At 37.4% G+C, this 23,615-nt stretch overlaps 1 protein-coding gene across 1 annotated transcript in view; it reads left to right on the forward strand.

The window, feature by feature from the left end:
- Positions 1-22,653: 22,653 nt before the first annotated feature.
- Positions 22,654-23,615, forward strand: part of LOC140170354 (uncharacterized) — a 142,231-nt gene continuing 141,269 nt past the window's right edge. Inside the window, exon 1 of the mRNA XM_072193725.1 lies at positions 22,654-22,991. Coding sequence (XP_072049826.1) covers positions 22,838-22,991 — 154 coding nt within the window. The 5' untranslated portion in view covers positions 22,654-22,837. The remainder of the gene's footprint in view (positions 22,992-23,615) is intronic.

The following is a 23,615-nucleotide window of genomic DNA, read 5'->3' on the forward strand; positions in this document are numbered from 1 at the left end:
TCTTGACAACCGTATGTCCGATTTCCTTCAAACAAAAACTATTTTGCTCAGTGTATTTAGCTTAACTTATTCAATCTATTCAAATGGTTCTAAATTCAGTTTCTGTTTTCCAGAAACATCGTTTCGAACCCCCTTAACGATAATAGCACATCTCACGCTAATGAGTGCTATTAGCGCTAATAGCTCTAATATCACCTACCATCCGTAGAAAATGGTCAATTTTAAAATTTGCAAACGATACACTATAATGAGCGCTAATATCGCTATTAGCACACACTACGCTATTAGCGCTAATAGCACACCTTACGCTATTAGCGCTAATAGCGCACCTCGCGCTAATGAGTGCTATTAGTGCTATTAGCGCTAGTAGCGTCTACCATTCGCAGAAAATTAACAATTTGGCACATAATACAATGAGTTATAACATCGTTATTAGCATACCTGTCGCTATTAGCGCTATTATGCCTTACGGTATTAGCGATAATAGCGCATCTCATGCTAATGAGTGCTATTAGCGCTATCAACACTAATAGCGCTAATAGCACGCATTACGCTATTAGCGCTAATAGCGCATCTCACCCCTGATAACACAATGCCGTCGGCCCGACGTTGGCGACTGGTCGGCGAAGTCGGCAAGGGGTCGGGGTCCTGCTGAAGTAGTCGGGCGGACATCGGCCCTACGTCACTAAGTGAACGTCGGCCTGCTGACTTTGGGGCGACGTCGGGTTGAGGTCGGCCCTACATCACTAAGTGAATGTCGGCTCGCTGATTTTGGGGCGACGTCGGGTTGAGGTCGGTGAAATTCCGGTGAATGAGTGTCGACCTATAACGTTGTATGGACGTCGGCACGACGTCCATGACAGAAGCAAAGATGATAGGGGCCTATATTTATTTATTATTATTATTATTATTATTGTTCTTTAATAATTAATGTTATTATTATATTAGTGTTAATTATTATTATTTTTAATTATTATCGTTGTTGTTTTTCTTGTGAATTGTTCTCTTATTTTTTTTATTGACCTTAAAATTGCGTGTGATAAATACGTGTTGGGCCAATGTTATTAATCCATCCATTGACCAAATTTTTTATTTTTACATGTATATTACTTTATAAAGAAAACAAATCAAAAAATTTAGTAAATGTTATCAATATTTACAGTAAATTTGATCAAAATATTGCTTATATTAACTTAAAACACTTCATCAAATATAGAAACCTCGGTAGCTCAATCGGTAGAGCACCAGGTTTATAAACCGAAGGTCCCTGGTTCGAATCCCGGTAGGTCCATTAAGGTAAGTGACTTGTGTAAATTAAGCTAGAAAATTTGTGTTCGTTGTAAAATAGAGAGTAGGTAAGTGTAAGACTCGGTATAAGCAGAGTATACGCTACTAAATAATATTTTTGATTTTTTTTTTTCATGATTTTTCGTCTCATTGGGCTAACTTGCCAATCGTTGGATCGACGTTGGATAATGGTTGGTCCAACGTAGTTCCCAAGGTCGGGCCGACGTTGTTGAAGTCGGGTTAGGGTCGGCACCGGCTTTTAAGCAGTCGGCATTACGTCGGCCGGTGGTCGAACCGAAGTCGGGCCGACCTCGTCGGCAGGACATATACCCAATGAGCAGCCGACATCTGAGCCGACGTTCAGCCACCGTCCATGGCGACCAATACCCGACGTCGGGCCAACCTCTTTGTGTTATCAGGGACGCTAATGAGTGCTATTAGCGCTATTAGTGCTAATAGCGTAGTAGCAAACCTTACGCTATTGAGAGCATTTTTAGAACTTTTGCAAGTGATATGCTAATGAGTGCTAATAGCGTTAGTGATGAAAATAGCACGATTCACGCTAATAGCGCTAATAGCACGCATTACGGTAATGACCGCTATTAACGATATTATCGCTAATATCGCATACCATGTCGAGAACATTTTTAGCAGTTTTGGTAATAGCGCGCAATTGGTTCACCACAATTAGCACGAAATAGCAAAGGTTTGCTATTATCACGCTATTGGCGACATTAGCGCTATTAGCGTGGAAAAAACAGAAAATTGGAAATACGGTGCAATTTGCAATTTTGCTAGTGAGCAGCGCTAACGCGCTAAGCAACCATCGTCGCACCTTTATCAACTAATTGGTAGCTAAGTTCTATAAAGCATATCCATGTACAAAGTACTCACATTTTATGGAGACTCGACGTTTCGAAACCTCATTACTCGTTGATGGTCGATAAACGTCCCAATAAATCGGACTTAGTCACCGGTCAGTTCTACAGCATAGATATCCATGGCTAACGATGGTTAACTATGGAAACATGTTAAAGGACATCAAGAAAATTTTCTAAGTTATTTATTTTGAGCTCTTTCGAGACGAGTAATGGCATATTATTCTGTATAGATTTAGGTTTTGTCTGTGACTGCTAATGTGAGGCCGTCGTAGGTCGTACGGGGCTCAAACTCGGTGGGTGGGTGTAGTTCTGTCCTGGCAAGAAGAGGTTTATGTTCGTTAAGTCATCCGACCCCGGGGCCCCCTCCAAGGGGTCATTTGAGGTCAAATGACTAAAAACTGCCATATGGGCATGAAACTAGGTCCTACGGGACTCAAACTCGGTGGGTGGGTGTAGTTCTGTCCTGGCAAGAAGATGTTCATGTTCGTTAAGTCATCCGACCCCGGGGCCCCCCCAGGGTCATTTGAGGTAAAATGACTAAAACTGTCATATGGGCATGAAACTAGGTCGTACGGGGCTCAAACTCGGTGGGTGGGTGTAGTTCTGTCCTGTCAAGAAGATGTTTATGTTCGTTTTAAAGTCATCTGACACCGGGGTCCGCTCCCAGGGGTCATCTGAGGTCAAATTACTAAAAAGTGTCGTATGGGCATGAAACTTGGTAGGTACAGTCAACATTTAAAACAACATTTTTTGAAGGTCATTATGGGGTCATCCAAGGTCACCACGGGTCATCTGAGGTCAAATTAGTAAAACTCATATATGGGCATGAAACTTGGTGGGTACAGTCAACATTTAGAGTTATAAGTTTAGATCATTTTGGGGTCATCCAAGGTCATCCAGGGGTCATCTGAGGTCAAATTACTAAAAACTGTCGTATGTGCATGAAACTTGGTGGGTACAGTCAACATTTAGAGCCAAATTTTTGGAAGGTCATTTTGGGGTCGCCAGGGGTCATCTGAGGTCAAATTAGTAAAAACTGTCATATGGACATGTCACCATCAGCCTGGTAATTGCGCCCAGCCGAGAACCGCCAAATATGGTAACCGCCTAGTCTATTTTAAAACTGATGCATCAATGACTATGTTCATCATGTCATTATTGTATCATTCTCACATACATTAGGAAATGAATTTGGAGAATAGAGGCCTTGCATGTGACATATCATCCCGTAAATATGGCGGACTACTCAAATGCATTCAACAAAAGCATGATTGCAATCAATAGGTTGATGACAACATTTGATTGAATGGACTGCACTCCGCCATAACTACGGTGAAGGACACCGGCTCAAATCCTTTGTTTGGAGCCAATCGATAATTTCATGCAGGGCCTCTATACTTTCTGTTAATGAAATACTATGCTGACCTCACACTCCAATAATTTCAGATCATTGAGCTCAGTAATACATCAAAGAATGTCTTCCAATTCATGAAAACAAATAGATAATCTGCATATCGGATTAAAAGCTTGAGGCATTTCAATTGCAAGGCCCATTACTTATACACCAACAACAACATAGGCCTACAAGTGTATATAATGTAGCATGTGCACACATTATCATGTTGTGGATGGTGAATCAAGCTGCAGTGCCTACCCATTCCCAAATAAATGCAGTGACCAACCGGTGTTCACTCATGATTGACGTACTGATCATTATGTATGATTTAAACTCATAGGTTTTGGGAATTTGGGAGGGGGTGGGTTCAAAAATGACCCCATAGGATTATACGAGGGTAAAAATTTCAAATTGCTCAAATACCCCTTTCAAATATATCAAATTATTTAAATAAATGAATGAATGAATGAATGAATGAATGAATGAATGAATGAATGAATGAATGAATGAATGAATGAATGAATGAATGAATGAATGAATGAATAAATAAATAAATGAAAAAAAATTGAACAAATTGTAGCGTAGCATTAAGGGCTGGGGTATGAACGTTTGGACAGTATTTATTTTGGGACATTAGAGCACATCAGACATATCGAATTGCATTCTGAATATGAAGAATGTCATTCTGATATCAAATAATTTTGATTTTTGAAATTCGCAATTTAATACACATTTTATGGCAAATCATTAAAATTGATATTTTTGATATTTAACAGTACTTGAAGTAAACTTTATAAATCTGATGATTTATACTTAAAGTGTATGTAGGTGGGATGAAAAGCCGACGATCAATTGAAAATTTTGACCTTTCGTATTGAAGATATGGATTTTTTCCCCAAAACACCAAAAAAAATTAGGTCTTTTTGAGAAAAAATCCATATCTTCAATATGAAAGGTCAAAATTTTCAATTGACCGTCGGCTTTTCCTCCCTGCTACATACACTTTAAGAATATATCATTAGATTTATATAATTTACTCCGAGGACTGTTATATATCAAAAATTAGAAAAATATCAAATTTTTATAATTTGTCATAAAATTTGTATTATATTGTGATTTTTTAAAATGAAAATTATTTGATATCAGAAAGACATGCTTCGTATTCAGAATGCAATTCGATAGGTCTGAGGTGCTCTCATGTCCCACAAAAAATACTGTCGAAACGCAATAAACGCTCATTTTGGATCCCTTAAAATCATAATAACCATTGCTGGCAGGCGGATTCGAACCAACGATATTGACATTACCAGTCTGATGCTCTAACACTGAGCTATGCCATCATCTAGTAATAAGGGTCGAGTTTTTAGCATATACAGTGTTTGTCTGTGAAAATGCCGCCTTGTGAAATAAATAAATATAAAGTCTCAATTTTTAATTTAAATTTATTTGATAATTTTCTAACCTATATTTTCTTTAGAGCAGGGACAAATATTTCCCTTTTATCCAATTTGGCCACTAAATAAGAATCTACTTCTTTTATTACTGATTTAATTCCGCGATTTGTTCCATTCAGCAATATCAAAGATTAATGTCAAGCATCTCACGACAGATATTTAGTTGGCTTAGTGGTTTTGCACAGTGCTTTTTAACCGGGAGGTACCGAGATCGATTCCCACCTCTGCCTGCAATTTTTTTTCAAGACTGGGAAATAATAACCTGACATTCGCCGCTGATATTCGTACTGCAGAAGCGGAGTTGTAACTTGTTAAACTTTGCTCCTTCCGTAAAAGGGTACATTATTTTGGCACTACATTATTTCTTTTTTCCACATTGCTGGTAGGCCCCTATTAAATATCAAATGGTCATAATTGGCGGTCACTTCAAATCATCGCCAACTGAACGAGGTTCAGGAATGTCCTCTCATTGTTAATTGTTGGTTAATCCACTACTTGAACAGGACTTAACCAAAGCAAACAAAGACTTAAGCTTTTTTACGAATGCTATACATAAGTATAAGCTTATTATCCTCTTCAACAATATGATTAAAGATTGGTGCTTGACTGGAATTACGTGCTAGTGTCATTGGTTATTGTTAAAAGGCAATAAGGTGTGTAATTGCAATATTTCCTCTGAATAGGAAAGACTCTCTACATCAAACCATGGATGCTGGTGGTTCGAATTAAGCCCGATCCTGCCTCCACTTCGCAGCGGTATGCGATGCTGCGATGCTTTTCAAACATCTCAGCATCCCGCGATGAAATTAAAATGTACAGGTGGAGTCAGTATCGGGCTTTAGGAATAAAAACCCAATTCGAAATGATGCGCTTGAGAATTCAACAATATAAATAATGGTAGCTCTATTATAATACACATTAATGATAAAATTCCAAAATATAATACGTTTTCTGTTTTTGCTTGTCACGTGGTAGCGATTATATTTTTAAATAGGCCTAAGTTTCAAATGAATAACAACAAGACAAGTGGCCGAGTGGTCTAAGGCGCTAGGCTCATCAGTACTAAGCGTTGCGCCGTGAGTTCGAACCCCGCCTCTGCCAAACTTTAAAAGAAGTATATTAAAATTTGACTTTTTCAAATTTCATATTTGGGAAATGTGACTGGGAGAATTTATGTATGGTGTGGAGTGGTGTGATAGGGCATGTACTTTAACTGGCCGGCGCGGTCCGGTGACTAAGTCTTTATTGGGCGTTTTATCGGCAGTCAACGAGTAATGCGATACCGTAAAATGGGGTAACTTTGGGCACTTTTCAGAGTTTTTAAACCACTGCTTCCAAACAAAACCAAATATATTTCTAATTATCTCTTTTTTATGACATTAGGGTTCCCTTCTACACCTTGAAGTTGAAAAAGATTTTTGAATAATTTTGAAAGGGTGCCCTAGGGGTTGAAAATAGCCTGACCAAAGTTACCCCGCATTTGGGGCAACTTTGGTCAGAGTATTACATTCCATGAAGAAAAAAATGAAAAAATTGATCTTCGCTGTGGCAAGGTTTTGTTTTTGTGAAATTTGACCCTTGCAAAATTAAGCAAGCACGCTTCTTTGCTCACAAATATCGATTTTTATTTTGTCTGAAAAAATGTAAAAAAAAAATTTTGGTCAAAATGCCAATATTTTCGTAACTTTCAACGAAATTGGACATGAGCGACTTTTATTTCTTCCAAATATATTTCTTAACAAATTGAGACCAAATATGACTAAAAACAATATTGCTGTACGGAAATATGACCATTTAAAAAATATATTTGAACGACCAAAGTTACCCCGCGTACCGAAGTTACCCCCATTTAACGGTAATTAAATATTACAATGTTAGGGACGATCCATTTGATTTTGGAAGGGGGACTGGAAGTTGAGGTGGCTTTTATTTCGCGTCGAAGGCGGCGAAGTTTGTTTTGTTTTTGCCGACAAAGTTCAGGGACATAATAGGCCTAGGTAAAATGTGTTGTAGTACATTTAAAATTTTCGTACCTTTTCGTACCTGATTTTGGTCCTTCTGCTGCGAATCAACCATATATATCCTCGGAATGATTCCATCGCAAAATTATCCAAGATAAACAATAGTGTCCATAATTGCATGGTTGTTCCAAAATCGAACACTCGATTCACAGAGAAGAGTATCATTGCTCAGGTATGTAGCTTTCTTGAGGTACACAACTGTAATGACCATTTCATATGAACCTATATGACCTTTTTGCCCATTTTCCTTATTATGCAAAATAGAGACCTAAACGCAAAAGGGACGCAACTACTTCAACAGTTAACACATTAGAAGTGGGCATAAAGAACTATTGATTGTCTAATCACTTGGATGATTTTACGAATCTACGTTTATTCAATTTGTGTAACAAACATTTTAAATCTTTATAATTCAAGAAGGTGGTTACGGATGATTTGAACTAAACACCTGGATCGTGATATGATGGGTATTTCTATAGAAATTTTACATAAAGCTGAGTTGGACTATTTTTGCACTCGCACCTAAAATTTAGTACGATCATTATATTAGTGTATTGTCCGGCATCAATGAGTAATTGATCAATTTGTAAAGAGCAGCCTATTTCAATAACACTCCATTCGTGAAAAATAATGGAGCGGTAAAACAATAGCGCGACGTCATAGGTGTGTATTAAGTCGGTTAATGGCTGCGGATTAGAACGTGAGTGGATAAGAATGGCTTCGCCGCTCCGCGGCTCAGCCATTCTTATCCACTCACGTTCTAATCCTTGGCCATTATCCTATACATCATGTTGATTTTCAATCAATATTTTTTTGAATTGTGTCTCGTAAACCATTTTTGTGTCAGTTCCTGCAGAACTGACACCTTTAGTACAGGTTTGACGATCACGTGACAATTCGAATCATCATATCGAAATATCACGTGCTCTGTAAAAATATCAATATCGATATCGATACTATTCGTCAATTCAGCCCCAAACCAAATCGCCCACATGCCAATTCGAACCCTGTATATTGATGTACAAAAAAGTTGGCCAAATTTAACTATTTCGTGATTTTCTCCATAACCGTTGTTTTTACACCAAATCTGTATATTTAGATGAATTGATGTCTTGCATTCGGTCACAAACCAATTCGTTGTACTTTGTGCAATAACCCTCTATCTTTTAAACCAAATATCCTAAAGAGTCGTGCGATGTCGAACTTTTCCTCTGGTCATAAAGAACAAAACATGTCAGCGGCGTATCTGTACGTAGCCGCAGTTTGTGGCCCCCACAACACGGGCTTCCGGTCCTAGGAAATGGAATATTACTGATAAATATAATAAAGATGGCAAAATCAGTAAACCAGTTTAAGTTACAAATAAAGAAAAGTCTAATAAAAAATTACATCTAATATTTAGGGATTATTTAATGACCTCACCCCCCCCCCCCCCCATCTCCACTCCAACTATCAATTTCTTGTGTGGACTGTAGAATATCTATATGAAATGTTATAAATATTTATATTGGAGTCTTTCTTTGCATGTTCTTCTCCTCTTTCTTTTTTCTTTTATTTGTTAACTTTGTGTAATTGTATGTTGTAACTTAAGGCAGTGTAAGGGGGTGCTCGCTTCAGGCCTTTGGGCCTTTTGAGCATCTCCTCATTCAAATGTTGTGTCTTTTATATTTTGTATGTTGATTTTAATGAAAATAAAATGATGATGTATGATGATGATGATGATGATGTACATCATTTCCGACAGAGTCGTGAGATATGTCAAACTTTTCCCTTGGTCATAAGGAACAAAAAAAGTCAGTGGTCGCATATCTGTAGGATCAGTGAGATATGGGCCTAGTCACTTTTTTTTTAAATTTTGTGTATTAACCCTCTATCTTTTTAACCAAATATCCTCGAGTCGTGCCATATGTCGAATTTTTCCTCTGGTCATAAGGGAAAAAAAAGTCAGTGGTCGCATATCTGTAGGATCATCGGTTAATGAGATATAGTCACTTTTTTGTACGTTGTGCACTTAAGGGCTGGGGTATGAACGTTTGGACAGTATTTATTTTGGGACATTAGAGCACATCAGACATATCGAATTGCATTCTGAATACGAAGAATGTCATTCTGATATCAAATAATTTTGAATTTTTGAAATTCGCAATTTAATACACATTTTATGGCAAATCATTAAAAATTGATATTTTTGATATTTAACAGTACTTGAAGTAAACTTTATAAATCTGATGATTTATACTTAAAGTGTATGTAGGTGGGTTGAAAAGCCGACGATCAATTGAAAATTTTGACCTTTCGTATTGAAGATATGGATTTTTTTCCCAAAACACCAAAAAAAAATTAGGTCTTTTTGGGAAAAATCCATATCTTCAATATGAAAGGTCAAAATTTTCAATTGACCGTCGGCTTTTCCTCCCTGCTACATACACTTTAAGAATATATCATTAGATTTATATAATTTACTTTGAGGACTGTTATATATCAAAATTCGAAAAATATCAAATTTTTATAATTTGTCATAAAATTTGTATTATATTGTGATTTTCAAAAATGAAAATTATTTGATATCAGAAAGACATGCTTCGTATTCAGAATACAATTCGATAGGTCTGAGGTGCTCTCATGTGCCACAAAAAATACTATCGAAATGCAATAAACGCTCATTTTAGATCCCTTAACCCTCTTTTTTTTTACTTCTGGATATTTTACTGACCATGCTAATGTACTGACACCGTGCGAGCACATGTCAAAATCGATATAATGTATTGTCCATATAGACGCGCATTTATCATTTATTATTGTCGGATTAACAACAATTGAGCGCTATTAATACACATTAATGTTGTTAGGCAAATAAAATTCCAAAATATGGTACGTTTTCTGCTTTTGCTTGTCACGTGGTAGGCCTATATTGAAGTTGCGATTATATCTTCAAATAAGTTTCAAATGGATTCCATCAAGACAAGTGGGCGAGTGGTCTAAGGCGCTGGGCTCATAGAGCATATCCAAAGCGGCGTGGTCCGCCGTGAGTTCGAACCCCGCCTCTGCCAATCTTTAATAGAAGTAATATAATATTAAAATTTAACTTTTTTTAAATTTCATATTGGGGAAATGTGACTGGGAGAATTTATGTATGGCGCACACCGTCATCATCCCTATATCTTCGTGTTAAAAATTGCCGTGGTAGTACGATAAATCCTCACGTTTTTCAACAACTACGCATGGTGATTTTGAGCTATTTTGTTCGAGATAGGCCGTGCGACTCAGGCTATGCATACAATTTGAGATTTTGAGAGCCGGCCACACTGTTTCTATTCTATGTTTTACGATTTTCGCATGATCAGTATATGGCTGGCCGTAACCGCCACAACGTGGAGCTGCTACGCGTAGCTTACTTTTCGCTTCGCGGAGCTAAATTTACCAATCATGTTAGATCTTTTCATTACGCGGAGCCAGTTGATGCATCATCGTTCCAGAGAGAGAAACCTCTTGCCAAAATTAATGTTTACTATGTGGATTTTAAATGAATCGAATGTAAATAAACCACAAACAGTTGTACAGGATCAATACCATTGTTTGATTAGTGTATAGTCAATGTTACATTGCATGCATGTGCCATGTGTGTGGCGTGTTTGTTTGTTTGTCTACTGTGTCAGGCCAGGATCACTGACACCCACGGTACTGATACTGTCATACTATCACGGTGATCATATTGTTGAATGTTGTTGACTTTAAAATAATCATGATGCAGTCATGTCTACAGTAGAATTCACCACGACCTTTGAAGGACTTAACCCCATTAAAAGCTATTAAACCAAGATAACACTCAATGAAAACAGCTCAACTATGTTACATCAGATCTTCTCTGGTTAAATACACACTGCACTTGTGTCTGTTTTACCTGTGCAATGAACAATGAGCTGGTATTATAGTTTCAGTTGGGTGAATGATTATAAAGCGAACGCAAGGTAACAATACTGTCTGGGCTTTTGTTTACGAAATGAGACAATAGTCTGCTTATTGTTAACCAGCGTTCTTGAAAATGAGAAGCATAATGGTTTGCAGACTTAACACGGTTTAGAAATAATTTGTTCATATTTTTTGGTGTTATCTGTCGTTTACATATCCTTCCTAAAACACAAAAGTACCAATATTTCCAAACACCTAAATTAGCAAAAATTTAGGAAATGTTACAAAACTATATTTTCTAGAATTTCAGAGAATACTTTAAATATTGACTGGTTATTTTTTACACAGTGACGTCATATAGGCAATGGCATAATACTTCTAACATACACTAGGTCACGCGTCAATGGTGAGCGCACTGAGTATTGTGTATAGGAAAACGGGCAGTACCGTAACTACAGTATGTATGGCCTACTACTAGTACAGGGTGTCCCAAAATAAAGAGGCCCCTCATTGCGCCCTCTTATTCTCCTATTTCTGAAAACTTAATCAAATATATTTTGGTATGTAAAAAAACCTTGAGTCGTTAGCTTTAATAAACCAAAACAATTTTATCAATCGGTTCACAACTTTTGAAGATATGCTCTTTTAAAGAAATGTACCCGTTTTTCACTCTGTCCACGGAGAAGGTTTGGCTACTTCAAAGATTGAAAAAGAGTACACATACCATGCATGAATATCAAACATTCCTCAATGATAACTTTATAAAATAACTTTATTTATGAAATGGGCTTTACCGGTGGGTTTATGGGCAATGGATTTTGTTGTTAATAGTGTCATTAATTTGTGGGTAAAATGGATGCCGAATGGGACTTCTTTTGCTTTACTTGCAATTACTTATTTTTTCTTGGTTATTTATACCTTTTTGTTTTATTATGTTTCTTACTTTCTTACTTTGTTGTTTCTTGATTTCTTTTTTTATTTACAACATAAGTCATTTCTCTTTTTTCCCTAAAAGGCTGTTTGGTTTGTCTTTGGTTCTTCTGAACTGAGTTTACTGTGCTGCTCTGCCCTCTACCTGGTTGCCTCCTTGGCGAATACAGGTTTCAGCCCCGGTCCTCATTGCATCTATTGCGTTGCGTACCATCCTTTGCGCCGGATACTTGCGAATGCACTCAGTAATACGTCTACGAAGATCTTAGATTTTGCCACAAAGGAAAAAAAGTGGTGTGAGGTCTGGTGATCGTGCAGGCCACTCCACAGCATGAGCCATCCCAACCACTCTGTTTGCTATCCGTGGACAGAGTGAAAAACGGGTACTTTTATTCAAAAGAGCATATCTTCAAAAGTTTTGAGCCGATTGAAATAATTGTTTTGGTTTATTAAAGCTAAAGATTTATGGTTTCTTTACATACCAAAATATATTTAATCAACTTTTCAGAAATAGGAGAAAAAGAGGGCGCAATGAGGGGCCTCTTTTTTTGGGACACCCTGTATATAAAGTAAATCCGAACTGGTTTGCTGAAGGTCGAATTCCGCAGGCCACGCCGCGCAAGATGTACAAATCAGCTCCCGGCGATACACTGCAGGTCGCAGAATTGAGTGCATGGTTTACCACCACTCTGCCTAGCTATATAGTTGTGTACAATACTGTATGAGTTTCTTGTGAGTGCATGTCCATCTTAATAATAAGTCGGTTCGTACTTTTCATAAATTACTTTTTGACCAAGGATATCTTGCAACTACGTGAAGCTCGTCTGGCAAATTCTTAATGACTAAATTCGCTTCACGTAATGAGTAAGTCGTACTTGATTGGTCAGTTTTACCTCCGAGTAATGAAAAACTCTAACATGATTGGTCAATTTGGCTCCACGGAACAAAAAGTCAGCTACGCGTAGCAGCTCCACGTTGTGGCGGTTGCGGCCTACCATATCAGTATCCCATATGATATTTCTATTGTAAGAAAATTTTATTTGTTGTCACGTAAATCACAGGTTTCGTTTAAATGTACTAACTGGAAATTAAATGTACTAATTAGTGAGGACCGGTATTTTGCTGTGGGTATGTTTAACTGCGATTTGCGAGTAAAAAATTTGAAATCCTGAGTAAAAATTTTGATAATATTCAACTCTTTGAGAAAATTATTTTATAAAGGAATGCTGGTAAAACCAGGTGCAATACAATGTACATTATTGACACACTATCACGCTCTTTATCTTCGTCAATAATAGAATAATCGATTTCAATCGAATTGAATGCATGAGTTTGTAGTTGACTACTGAGCGACCTAAGCGATCGATTGCTAGCCAATCAGATAGAACTCCTTTTCTTGCGTTCAGTGAAATACCACTCGCCTGTCGCTCACTACCACTCGCCCGTCGCTCACCAACGGAGTATTAAATTTATATTTATCGTATAGGACGTCGACGGTGTGTGGCGTGGAGTGGTGTGGTTGGCTGTTGATGGCTTTTAAAATAATCTTTCTTATAATCGTCGGACGGTTTCATAAAATATAACACTTCTTCTTTCAAATAAGCCTAAATTCGATTATATCCAATGACGGGAACCGGTGGGCAATTTTGATTTCGTTTGGTCATTTTTATCAAGCTTCAATGAGGACAGTGCCTGTGTATTTGGAATAAAGTTATGAAAGTTTGTATTTTTAGAGCAATAAACTTTTAGAATGTTCCACTTTCTGTAATCAGGTTGGTACTCTTATAGTTCCAATTGGCTTAAAACCGCGACTAACGTAGAATTTTAGGTGCAATTGTTATGTTGCATTTCAGTTTCAGTTTCAGTTTCAGTTTATTTACCATATAAATTTATCATATAAATCGAAAACAAACGCAATTAATGGAGGATGACCAAAAAGAGCACAAGGCTCGTACAAGTTTGGCCACCCTGAAAGAAATTTATGAGAGAGCTAACTTAAATACTACGTGCAGAGACAAGAGACATTATAAAGCGACATAAATACAATGTGCAAAACGAGACAGGACAACACATGTGAGACAGACAAGTATGTTGGCTATTACACCACATTTCGCCATAATTCATTCTAGAAACGCTTGCTGTTAGAATAAGAAAAATTTTAATGCTAAATTATTGCACATTCTAGGGAAGCGTGGTTACTGTTTTGAAATAACCGAGTGAGAGGGTTTTCAAGAAAATATTTTTCCTGTCAAAACTACACCACATTTCGCCATAATTCATTCTAGAAACGCTTGCTGTTAGAATAAGAAAAATTTTAATGCTAAATTATTGCACATTCTAGGGAAGCGTGGTTACTGTTTTGAAATAACCGAGTGAGAGGGTTTTCAAGAAAATATTTTTCCTGTCAAAACTGAAGCATCCTCTGTATAAAAGAAAATATGAATATTAACTGCACATCATATATAACTATTCGTGATACCCAATTGTGGCATATTTGAGGTCGTTTATGAGGCAGAGAATTTTATTTCAATTTTATATACGCCAAAAACAAGATTAGCATGGTCAGTAAAATACTATAGAGGAACCTACCATTTTTCTTGTATACACGTTCGATGTTTTTATCAATTACATAAAAAATCCATTTTAGACCCCAAATGTTTCTTCGGGAAATAAAAGATTAGAATACCATAAAAACGAAACAGTAATCTTTTACCGGGTCTAATGTTATTTATACATAGAATTTTTAACGTTTTTTCTATCCTTATTCTTGCTCAATTAAAAAAATATTTTGGCGTATATAAAATTGAAATAAAATTCTCTGCCTCATAAACGACCTCAAATATGCCACAATTGGGTATCACGAATAGTTATATATGATGTGCAGTTAATATTCATATTTTCTTTTATACAGAGGATGCTTCAGTTTTGACACACACCACTCCACGCCATACATAAATTCTCCCAGTCACATTTCCCCAATATGAAATTTAAAAAAAGTTAAATTTTAATATTACTTCTATTAAAGTTTGGCAGAGGCGGGGTTCGAACTCACGGCGGACCATGCCGCTTTGGATATGCTCTACATGTATGAGCCTAGCGCCTTAGACCACTCGTCCACTTGTCTTGATGGAATCCATTTGAAACTTATTTGAAGATATAATCGCAACTTCAATATAGGCCTACCACGTGACAAGCAAAAGCAGAAAACGTACCATATTTTGGAATTTTATTTGCCTAAAAACATTAATGTGTATTAATAGTGCTCAATTGTTGTTAATCCGACAATAATAAATGATAAATGCGCGTCTATATGGACAATACATTATATCGATTTTGACATGTGCTCGCACGGTGTCAGTACATTAGCATGGTCAGTAAAATACTATAGAGGAACCTACCATTTTTCTTGTATACACGTTCGATGTTTTTATCAATTACATAAAAAATCCATTTTAGACCCCAAATGTTTCTTCGGGAAATAAAAGATTAGAATACCATAAAAACGAAACAGTAATCTTTTGCCGGGTCTAATGTTATTTATACATAGAAATTTTAACGTTTTTTCTATCCTTATTCTTGCTCAATTAAAAAAATATTTTGGCGTATAAACATATAAAATTGAAATAAAATTCTCTGCCTCATAAACGACCTCAAATATGCCACAATTGGGTATCACGAATAGTTATATATGATGTGCAGTTAATATTCATATTTTCTTTTATACAGAGGATGCTTCAGTTTTGACAGGAAAAATATTTTCTTGAAAACCCTCTCACTCGGTTATTTCAAAACAGTAACCACGCTTCCCTAGAATGTGCAATAATTTAGCATTAAAATTTTTCTTATTCTAACAGCAAGCGTTTCTAGAATGAATTATGGCGAAATGTGGTGTAATAGCCAACATACTTGTCTGTCTCACATGTGTTGTCCTGTCTCGTTTTGCACATTGTATTTATGTCGCTTTATAATGTCTCTTGTCTCTGCACGTAGTATTTAAGTTAGCTCTCTCATAAATTTCTTTCAGGGTGGCCAAACTTGTACGAGCCTTGTGCTCTTTTTTGGTCATCCCTCCATTAATTGCGTTTGTTTTCGATTTATATGATAAATTTATATGGTAAATAAACTGAAACTGAAACTGAAACTGAAATGCAACATAACAATTGCACCTAAAATTCTACGTTAGTCGCGGTTTTAAGCCAATTGGAACTATAAGAGTACCAACCTGATTACAGAAAGTGGAACATGCTAAAAGTTTATTGCTCTAAAAATACAAACTTTCATAACTTTATTCCAAATACACAGGCACTGTCCTCATTGAAGCTTGATAAAAATGACCAAACGAAATCAAAATTGCCCACCGGTTCCCGTCATTGGATATAATCGAATTTAGGCTTATTTGAAAGAAGAAGTGTTATATTTTATGAAACCGTCCGACGATTATAAGAAAGATTATTTTAAAAGCCATCAACAGCAAAAGTTTTGTCAAAAACGAAAAATGCGCCGACGGAATCCCGTGCTTAATGAACCAATTAGGCCTGTGTGTTGAGCAGATGCGCGCAAGTTTTGCATATGAATTTTTGGCACTTCAAAAGGGGGTGGGGCAAAGGATTTTTGGCACGTCAAAAGGGGGAGGGCAAAGATATTTTGGCACGGACAAAGGGGGGGGGGGGGGGGGCAAGCGATTTTTGGCAGACCCCGGGGCAGACCATACCACCCAGGGGTAGGCCTAACACATAATTATTGCCCCGGGATTATTGCACAGCCCCTTAGAGATATTTTCAGAACATCAAAAAGCAAAAAGTTTGGAAACTTTATATAGGCCTATTAAATTTATTATAGGCCTAAAGGCCTCGGGTCAGGAATGTCAATAACAGTTAGCAACCTGGACAACCGATTCTTTTGTTATGCAAGGCTCACTCAGTCATTTAATGAGGCAATACAAACGATCGAATTTGGTGTTGAAATGAGCTAAATTTTGAGTTACACCTTTTCAATGTAAAATTAATTTTCTCGGCCAAATAAAAAGCAATCATTTTCATTTGTTCAGTAAATGTCAGGTCAAATTGTAGTGCTTGATACTGTATTTTTTTTTCAAATCCTAGTGTTAAACTTATAGGCGTGAAATTCAGTCATTTCGTGTAAGATTTTCGATTTTGATAGGCTTAAACTCTGCCCGCGAGCCTTTTTTTGGATCTACCTTTTAGCTTTTCCAAAGTAATATAGTTCGCTAATGAAGGATTTTCCCCAACTTTCTAACGCACATCACCGTGAGCGATATATCATAGTTTTGTCAGAATTTCCGTTTTTGATTTCACCATTTTTTACTCCCGCCTGAAAATTTTTCAAAATCAACGCGTGAAATCTAAGGCTAATACTACTACTAGCATTGTGGATCGATATCCCTGGGTTTAATAGGAATACCGCACAGTGTCGACTTCCTATTCGATAAATATAAATTTAATACTCCGTTGGTGAGCGACGGGCGACTGGTATTTCACCGAACGCAAGAAAAGGAGTTCTATCTGATTGGCTAGCAATCGATCGCTTAGGTCGCTTAGTAGTCAACTACAAACTCAAAACTGAGCATCGTATTCAATTCGATTGAAATCGATATTCTATTATTGCCGTAGATAAAGAGGGTGATAGTGTGTCAATAATGTACATTGTATTGCAGCTGGATTTTACATGCATTCTTTTATATAAATTTTTTCTCAAAGAGTTGAATATGATCAAAATTTTTACTCAGGATTTCAAATTTTTTACCCGCAAATTGCAGTTAAACATGTCCACAGCAAAATACAGGTCCTCACTAATTAGTGTATTTAATTTCCAGTTAGTGTATTTAAGATAAAACCTGACAACAAATAAAATTTTCTTGCAATAGAAATATCATATGGGATACTGATATGGTAGGCCGCAACCGCCACAACGTGGAGCTGGATATACGCGTAGCTGACTTTTTGCTCCGTGGAGCCAAATTGACCAATCATGATCATGTTAGAGTTTTTCATTACTCGGAGGTAAAACTGACTAATTAAGTACCGGTACGACTTACTCATTACGTGAAGCGAATTTATTCATTAAGAATTTGCCAGACGAGCGTCACGTAGTTGCAAGATATCCTCGGTCACGAAAGTTATGATTCAAAAAGTAGTTTATGAAAAGTACGAACTGACTTATTATTAAGATGGACATGCACTCATAAGAAACTCATACAGTATTGTACATAACTATATAGCTAGGCAGAGTGGTGGTAAACTATGCTCACAGTTCTGCGATCTGCAGTGTATCGCCGGGAGCTAATTTGTATAACTTGCGCGGTGTCCCTGCGGAATTCGACCTTCAGCAAACTGCAAACCAGTTCGGATTTACTTTATATACTAGTAGTAGGCCATACATACTGTAGTTACTGTCCGTTTTCCTATACACAATACTCAGTGCGCTCACCATTGACGCGTGACCTCTACAAATAGTGTATGTTAGAAGTGTAGGCCATTGCCTAGTTGACGTCACTACTGTGTAAAAAATAACCGACCAATATTTAAAGTATTCTCTGAAATTCTAGAAAATATAGTTTTGTAACATGTCCTAAATTTTTAGCTAATTTAGGTGTTTGGAAATATTGGTACTTTTGTACCAAAAAATATGAAGAAATTATTTCTAAACCGTGTTAAGTCATTAAGCTTCATTTTCAAGAACGCTGGTTAACAATAAGCAGACTATTGTCTCATTTCGTAAACAAAAGCCCACAGTATTGTTACCTTGCGTTCGCTTTATAATCGTTCACCCAACTGAAACTATAATACCAGCTCATTGCACAGGTAAAAAAGACACAAGTGCAGTGTGTATTTAACCAGAGAAGATCTGATGTAACATAGTTGAGCCGTTTTCATTGAGTGTTATCTTGGTTTAATAGCTTTTAATAGGGTTTAAGTCCTTCAAAGGTCGTGGTGAGTTCTACTGTAAAAAAAAAAAAAAAAAAAAAAAAAAAAAAAGCGCAGTGATTTATAGTGCGCTACGCACAGGCACAACGCCTAGACGTTGATCCACAAGCCTCAGCACACTTTACAGGTTGTCGCTGACCACTATGGCCCACATCATTCCATAAACCATTAAACAACAAATCAGGGACTTTGCTGCTTCAAGAGCGCACACCCTAGACATTCCACAAATAACCATCGCAACCAGGATCAGCTCCCGAGTTTCGTACGGGTTACAACGAGACAAATTAGCAGTGAGTTCCTTGTCCAGGGAATTTCAAGCTAACTCAATTTTTCCACGAGAGCGTACTAGGCACCGCCAGGGTTCGAACCCGCAACCTCTCGCACCATAGTCGAACGCCTTAACGATTGAGCTAACTTGACTGCTTGTAGACATGACTGCATCATGATTATTTTTAAGTCAACAACATTCAACAATATGATCACCGTGATAGTATGAGAGTATCAGTACCGTGGGTGTCAGTGATCCTGGCCTGACACAGTAGACAAACAAACAAACAAACACGCCACACACATGACACATGCATGCAAGGTAACATTGACTATACACTAATCAAACAATGGTATTGATCCTGTACAACTGGTCGTGGTTTATTTACAATCGATTCATTTAAAATCCCCATAGTAAACATTAATTTTGGCAAGAGTTTTCTCTCTGGAACGAGGATGCATCCACTGGCTCCGCGTAATGAAAAGATCTAACATGATTGGTCAATTTAGCTCCGCGAAGCGAAAAGTAAGCTACGCGTAGCAGCTCCACGTTGTGGCGGTTACGGCCAGCCATATATTGATCATGCGAAAATCGTAAAACATAGAATAGAAACAGTGTGGCAGGCGCTCAAAATCTCAAATTGTATGCTTAGCCTGAGTTGCACGGCCTATCTCGAATAAAATCACCATGCGTAGTTGTTGAAAAACGTGAGGATTCATCGTACTATCACGGCAATTTTTAACACGAAGATATAGGGATGATGACGGTGTGTACCGGCCGCCAGAACTTCAATATAGCAACGAAATTCCCAGGCCTATAGCGCTCCTACTGATCACAGCGGCGTAGCTGGGATTTTTTCCAAGGGGGCAAGCCTGTATGGGGCGGGGGCCCAAATCCACCAAATTTCCCTGCACTTGGGGGGGGGGGGGAGGGGGCGGGGCCCCAAAGAGACAATTTTGCCAGGCTTATTGAATATAATCGTATGCATGGTATTGCATATCGTATGGATTCTCCATCTCTCTGCCCCTCTTCTCCCTCTCTCCCCACTCTCTTTTTTCTTCTTTCTCCTCCTTTTCCTCTTTTTTTTTCCTTGCACTAGGGGCGGGGGCCCAAATAGGCAAATTTTGCCAGGGGGCAATTGCCCCCCTGCCCCCCGGCAGCTACGCCACTGACTGATCATGTTTATAGCACGATGAGGATCTTTCATCACGTGAGTGATTAATTATTTGATTTCATCATCACCGTGATCATCGGACCAATGTGTTGAAATTTGCTTCTCCTCAAAACAACTTTGCCCGACAATCTTACATGCAATATTGGGCAATATTTTAAACAAAACTTTCTTTTACAAAACATAATATTACGCTGTATGTTTTATGATAAACAAACTGTTTGGAACACACTTCCAAATAACCTTCGTAACGCCCCCAGACTCGTTATTTAAACGCCAGCTTAAAACCAATCTTGTTTGTGTTTGTTTGAAACTGCTTTTGGAAACCCACCGAAAGTCATAGGCCCTAATGAAGCAGCCAAAACAATACCAGGTTAAACATGGAAGTTTATAAAAACCTATTAAATAACCTTACGGGAAAAAAACATTTGTTGCAACAATAAGCCTTGCATTGGAAGTCATGGTTAAAGTGTATTGAGTACCACCCCAAAGTTTCCCTACATACACCCCCACTACCCACCTCACCTCTGCACCCACCCCATAGGCGCTAGGCCTACATGTAGGCCTACATGATATTAACATTTAGGTATACGCCTACATGTCAAATTAAAAACAAACCCGAACACAAGTCTGAAGGGTGTAATGAAAATGGCAACCCGCGATGGGGGCGGGGGGGTATGTCATACAAAATTCACCTGGAGATAGGAGGGACAGAAGATTAAAATCCCGTATAATAACACGCTAATTTTTCTAGGTTTGGACCGTGGATTTGCCCATGGATCTCAAGCGTGCGTCTCTTAAGGCCGTGTAAAATTAATATTTTGGTTCTCGTCCCCTCCCTCCTCAATTTCTGGGATTTGTCAGATTTTTTATTTTATTTTAGATTTTTCAATTTTTTTAGACTTTGGAATGATTTATGAAATCTTCATACATATAAATAAGTTTATTAGAGAACAAGCATCACTTCCAAGTCTTTTTGTGGTACTCTAGGGGTTTATCCTCAGAATCTCACATTTGAAAAAAAAAAAAAAAAAGGGCCTCATCATTTCCTCGAGCACTGTTGGAAAAGACCGAAAACTACTGACAATGCTAATTTTACATTGGAAAAAAAAAACAAAACAAAAAAACACCTCCCTCCCTCATCAATTCATGAAAATCCTCTGGACGAGAACCAAAACATTAATTTTATACGGCCTAATATGGACTAACCTAGATAAACAAACAAACACAGACAGACAAAATGGTTTTCATAATCATGGAATCCATATAAATTGAAATTGCAGGCTATCACGGGAGCAAATTTTTAAAATTCACCTCATTTACCAGAAAACCCAATTGGTAATTTGGGCTACTAAATCGCTGGTCGGGCAATATTTGCTTTTCAATGGAAAATTGCCCTGGATGACAACAATGAAAATATCGACTATTTCTGCTGGTTGCTCACGAGATAAAAGTACTGAGTTTGACATTTTCGGAGCATGAAGGAAAAAGGGTAAAATAAAAACGGAAATTCTGACAAAACTATAATATATAGACCCACACGATGTGCCTTACAGAGGTGGGAAATATCTTTCTTTGGCAAACTATATATATTAGTTTGAGACGCTAAAAAATCAATTCCGTAAAAAGCTCGCGGGCGAACTCAAGGCCTATAAAAATCAACAATATGACACTAAAAGACACAATTTGATGCTTAATTTTAACACCAGGATTTAAAAAATGTATATCCAAGCACCAAGTTTTTAACTGACATTACTGAAGAAAAAAATATTGCTTTATATTTGACCGAGAAAATTAATTTCATAGCAAAAAGGTGTATCTCTGAATTGTGCTGATTTTAACATGTAGGCCTATCGCCCGGGATGTATCGATCGACTTTTAGCGCGACTAAGCATTTCTAAAGAATCGGTTGTCCAGGTGGCTGACTGATAACATGACTCCAAGGAAATTAAAATAAATTTACAGAGGCAATTTTAATAGAAAGAAGCCCTCGAAAAATCAATTTGATTTCCAGGCCTGTTGATTTCAATTTTTGCAAAATGTCTCCCTCTGTTTTTAATTTTCATACCAACTCTACACAAAACTACTGTAAATACACCGAAGTTGTGATCAAATACTGTAGAATCGATTAACGTTAAGTACGTGTCAGAGATGGTTGTATAGGTGTTCTTAAAAGAAGGTAAAATATAGATTTACAACTTATTATTTAGCCATAGTCCGTAGTTACTATAGGTTTTCTTGAAGTTAAAATTCCTTTCAAAAGCGATGTAATTTACTTAGTAGGCTAAACCTATTGATTAATTTGGACAGCTATTGTCGAAATAATGTAAAAATATAATTTTGGGAATGCAATGTAATGACATTGAAATAAATATAGAAACGCTGTGTCATAGCGACGACGGAGCAGGTGTCAAATTTGATGTATGGTTCTGTTTTGCATTACACCTGTAATATTAGTGTATAGGAAAAATTCTAATAGATCAAATTACACTTCCTGACAAGTAATTAAAAGAGGCGCAGGGGGCACTACTTATCCAGGCAACTACCTCTGGTAGGCTGGCAAGACAGGAGGAAGCATGGCTGTCCCATTTTCTAACACCAAATTGAGAGTCCCTCGCGGTTTTCAAAATCTGCTGGAGGGTCTTGCACGTGAAGTGCTGCGAAACCAACCCGACAACATCTACACATTTGGTGCAGTTTACTTCGACAATCTGCTGAGATTAAGAGAGGGTAAGGCAAATGAACAACATGAACAAAATAAATGAACATTGAATCAGGGAAAGTGCCACACTGGCCCCCTGGCCCCCCGCACTTATTCTCCGTGGCACATCGAATATTCGGCGATCCTGACTTTTAGACCACCCGCGCTATATACATGATCATGATGATATAGGGCTCAAATATTACTATTTCATAAAGGTTTAATATTCTAACAAGCTTAAACTAAAAGTTTCATCTTAGGAGTCAAGCTTTAAACTATTAAGCAAAAATATCCAACAAGCTAAAAACGATTTTTACCCGTTTTTAAGCTAAAACCAATTTTTGAAAAGAAGCTTAAAACATCAATTTTTTCATCGTAAAAATCATCTAAAAAATCTTTAAAAATACAGTGACCTACCTAATACTAATGTATGTTTCCGATGATATCCAAGAAGCTAAAATATTGTGAAAGAGGGTAGGGCTTTGAGTATCAAGGGAAATTACGGGGTAAAATACATCACATTTTTCGAGCGATGTCAAACGCGCTTGAAAATGCATGATACGCTAGCGTAAATTACCGTCAAAACGAGCGTACATCAAACGCTTGTGCTATGCGAAAACTTCGAGCTGGCATCACCGGTTTTGTTACCAGCT

This window comes from Amphiura filiformis, chromosome 14 (assembly GCF_039555335.1).
Source record: "Amphiura filiformis chromosome 14, Afil_fr2py, whole genome shotgun sequence".
NCBI classification, from domain to species: Eukaryota; Metazoa; Echinodermata; class Ophiuroidea; order Amphilepidida; family Amphiuridae; genus Amphiura; species Amphiura filiformis.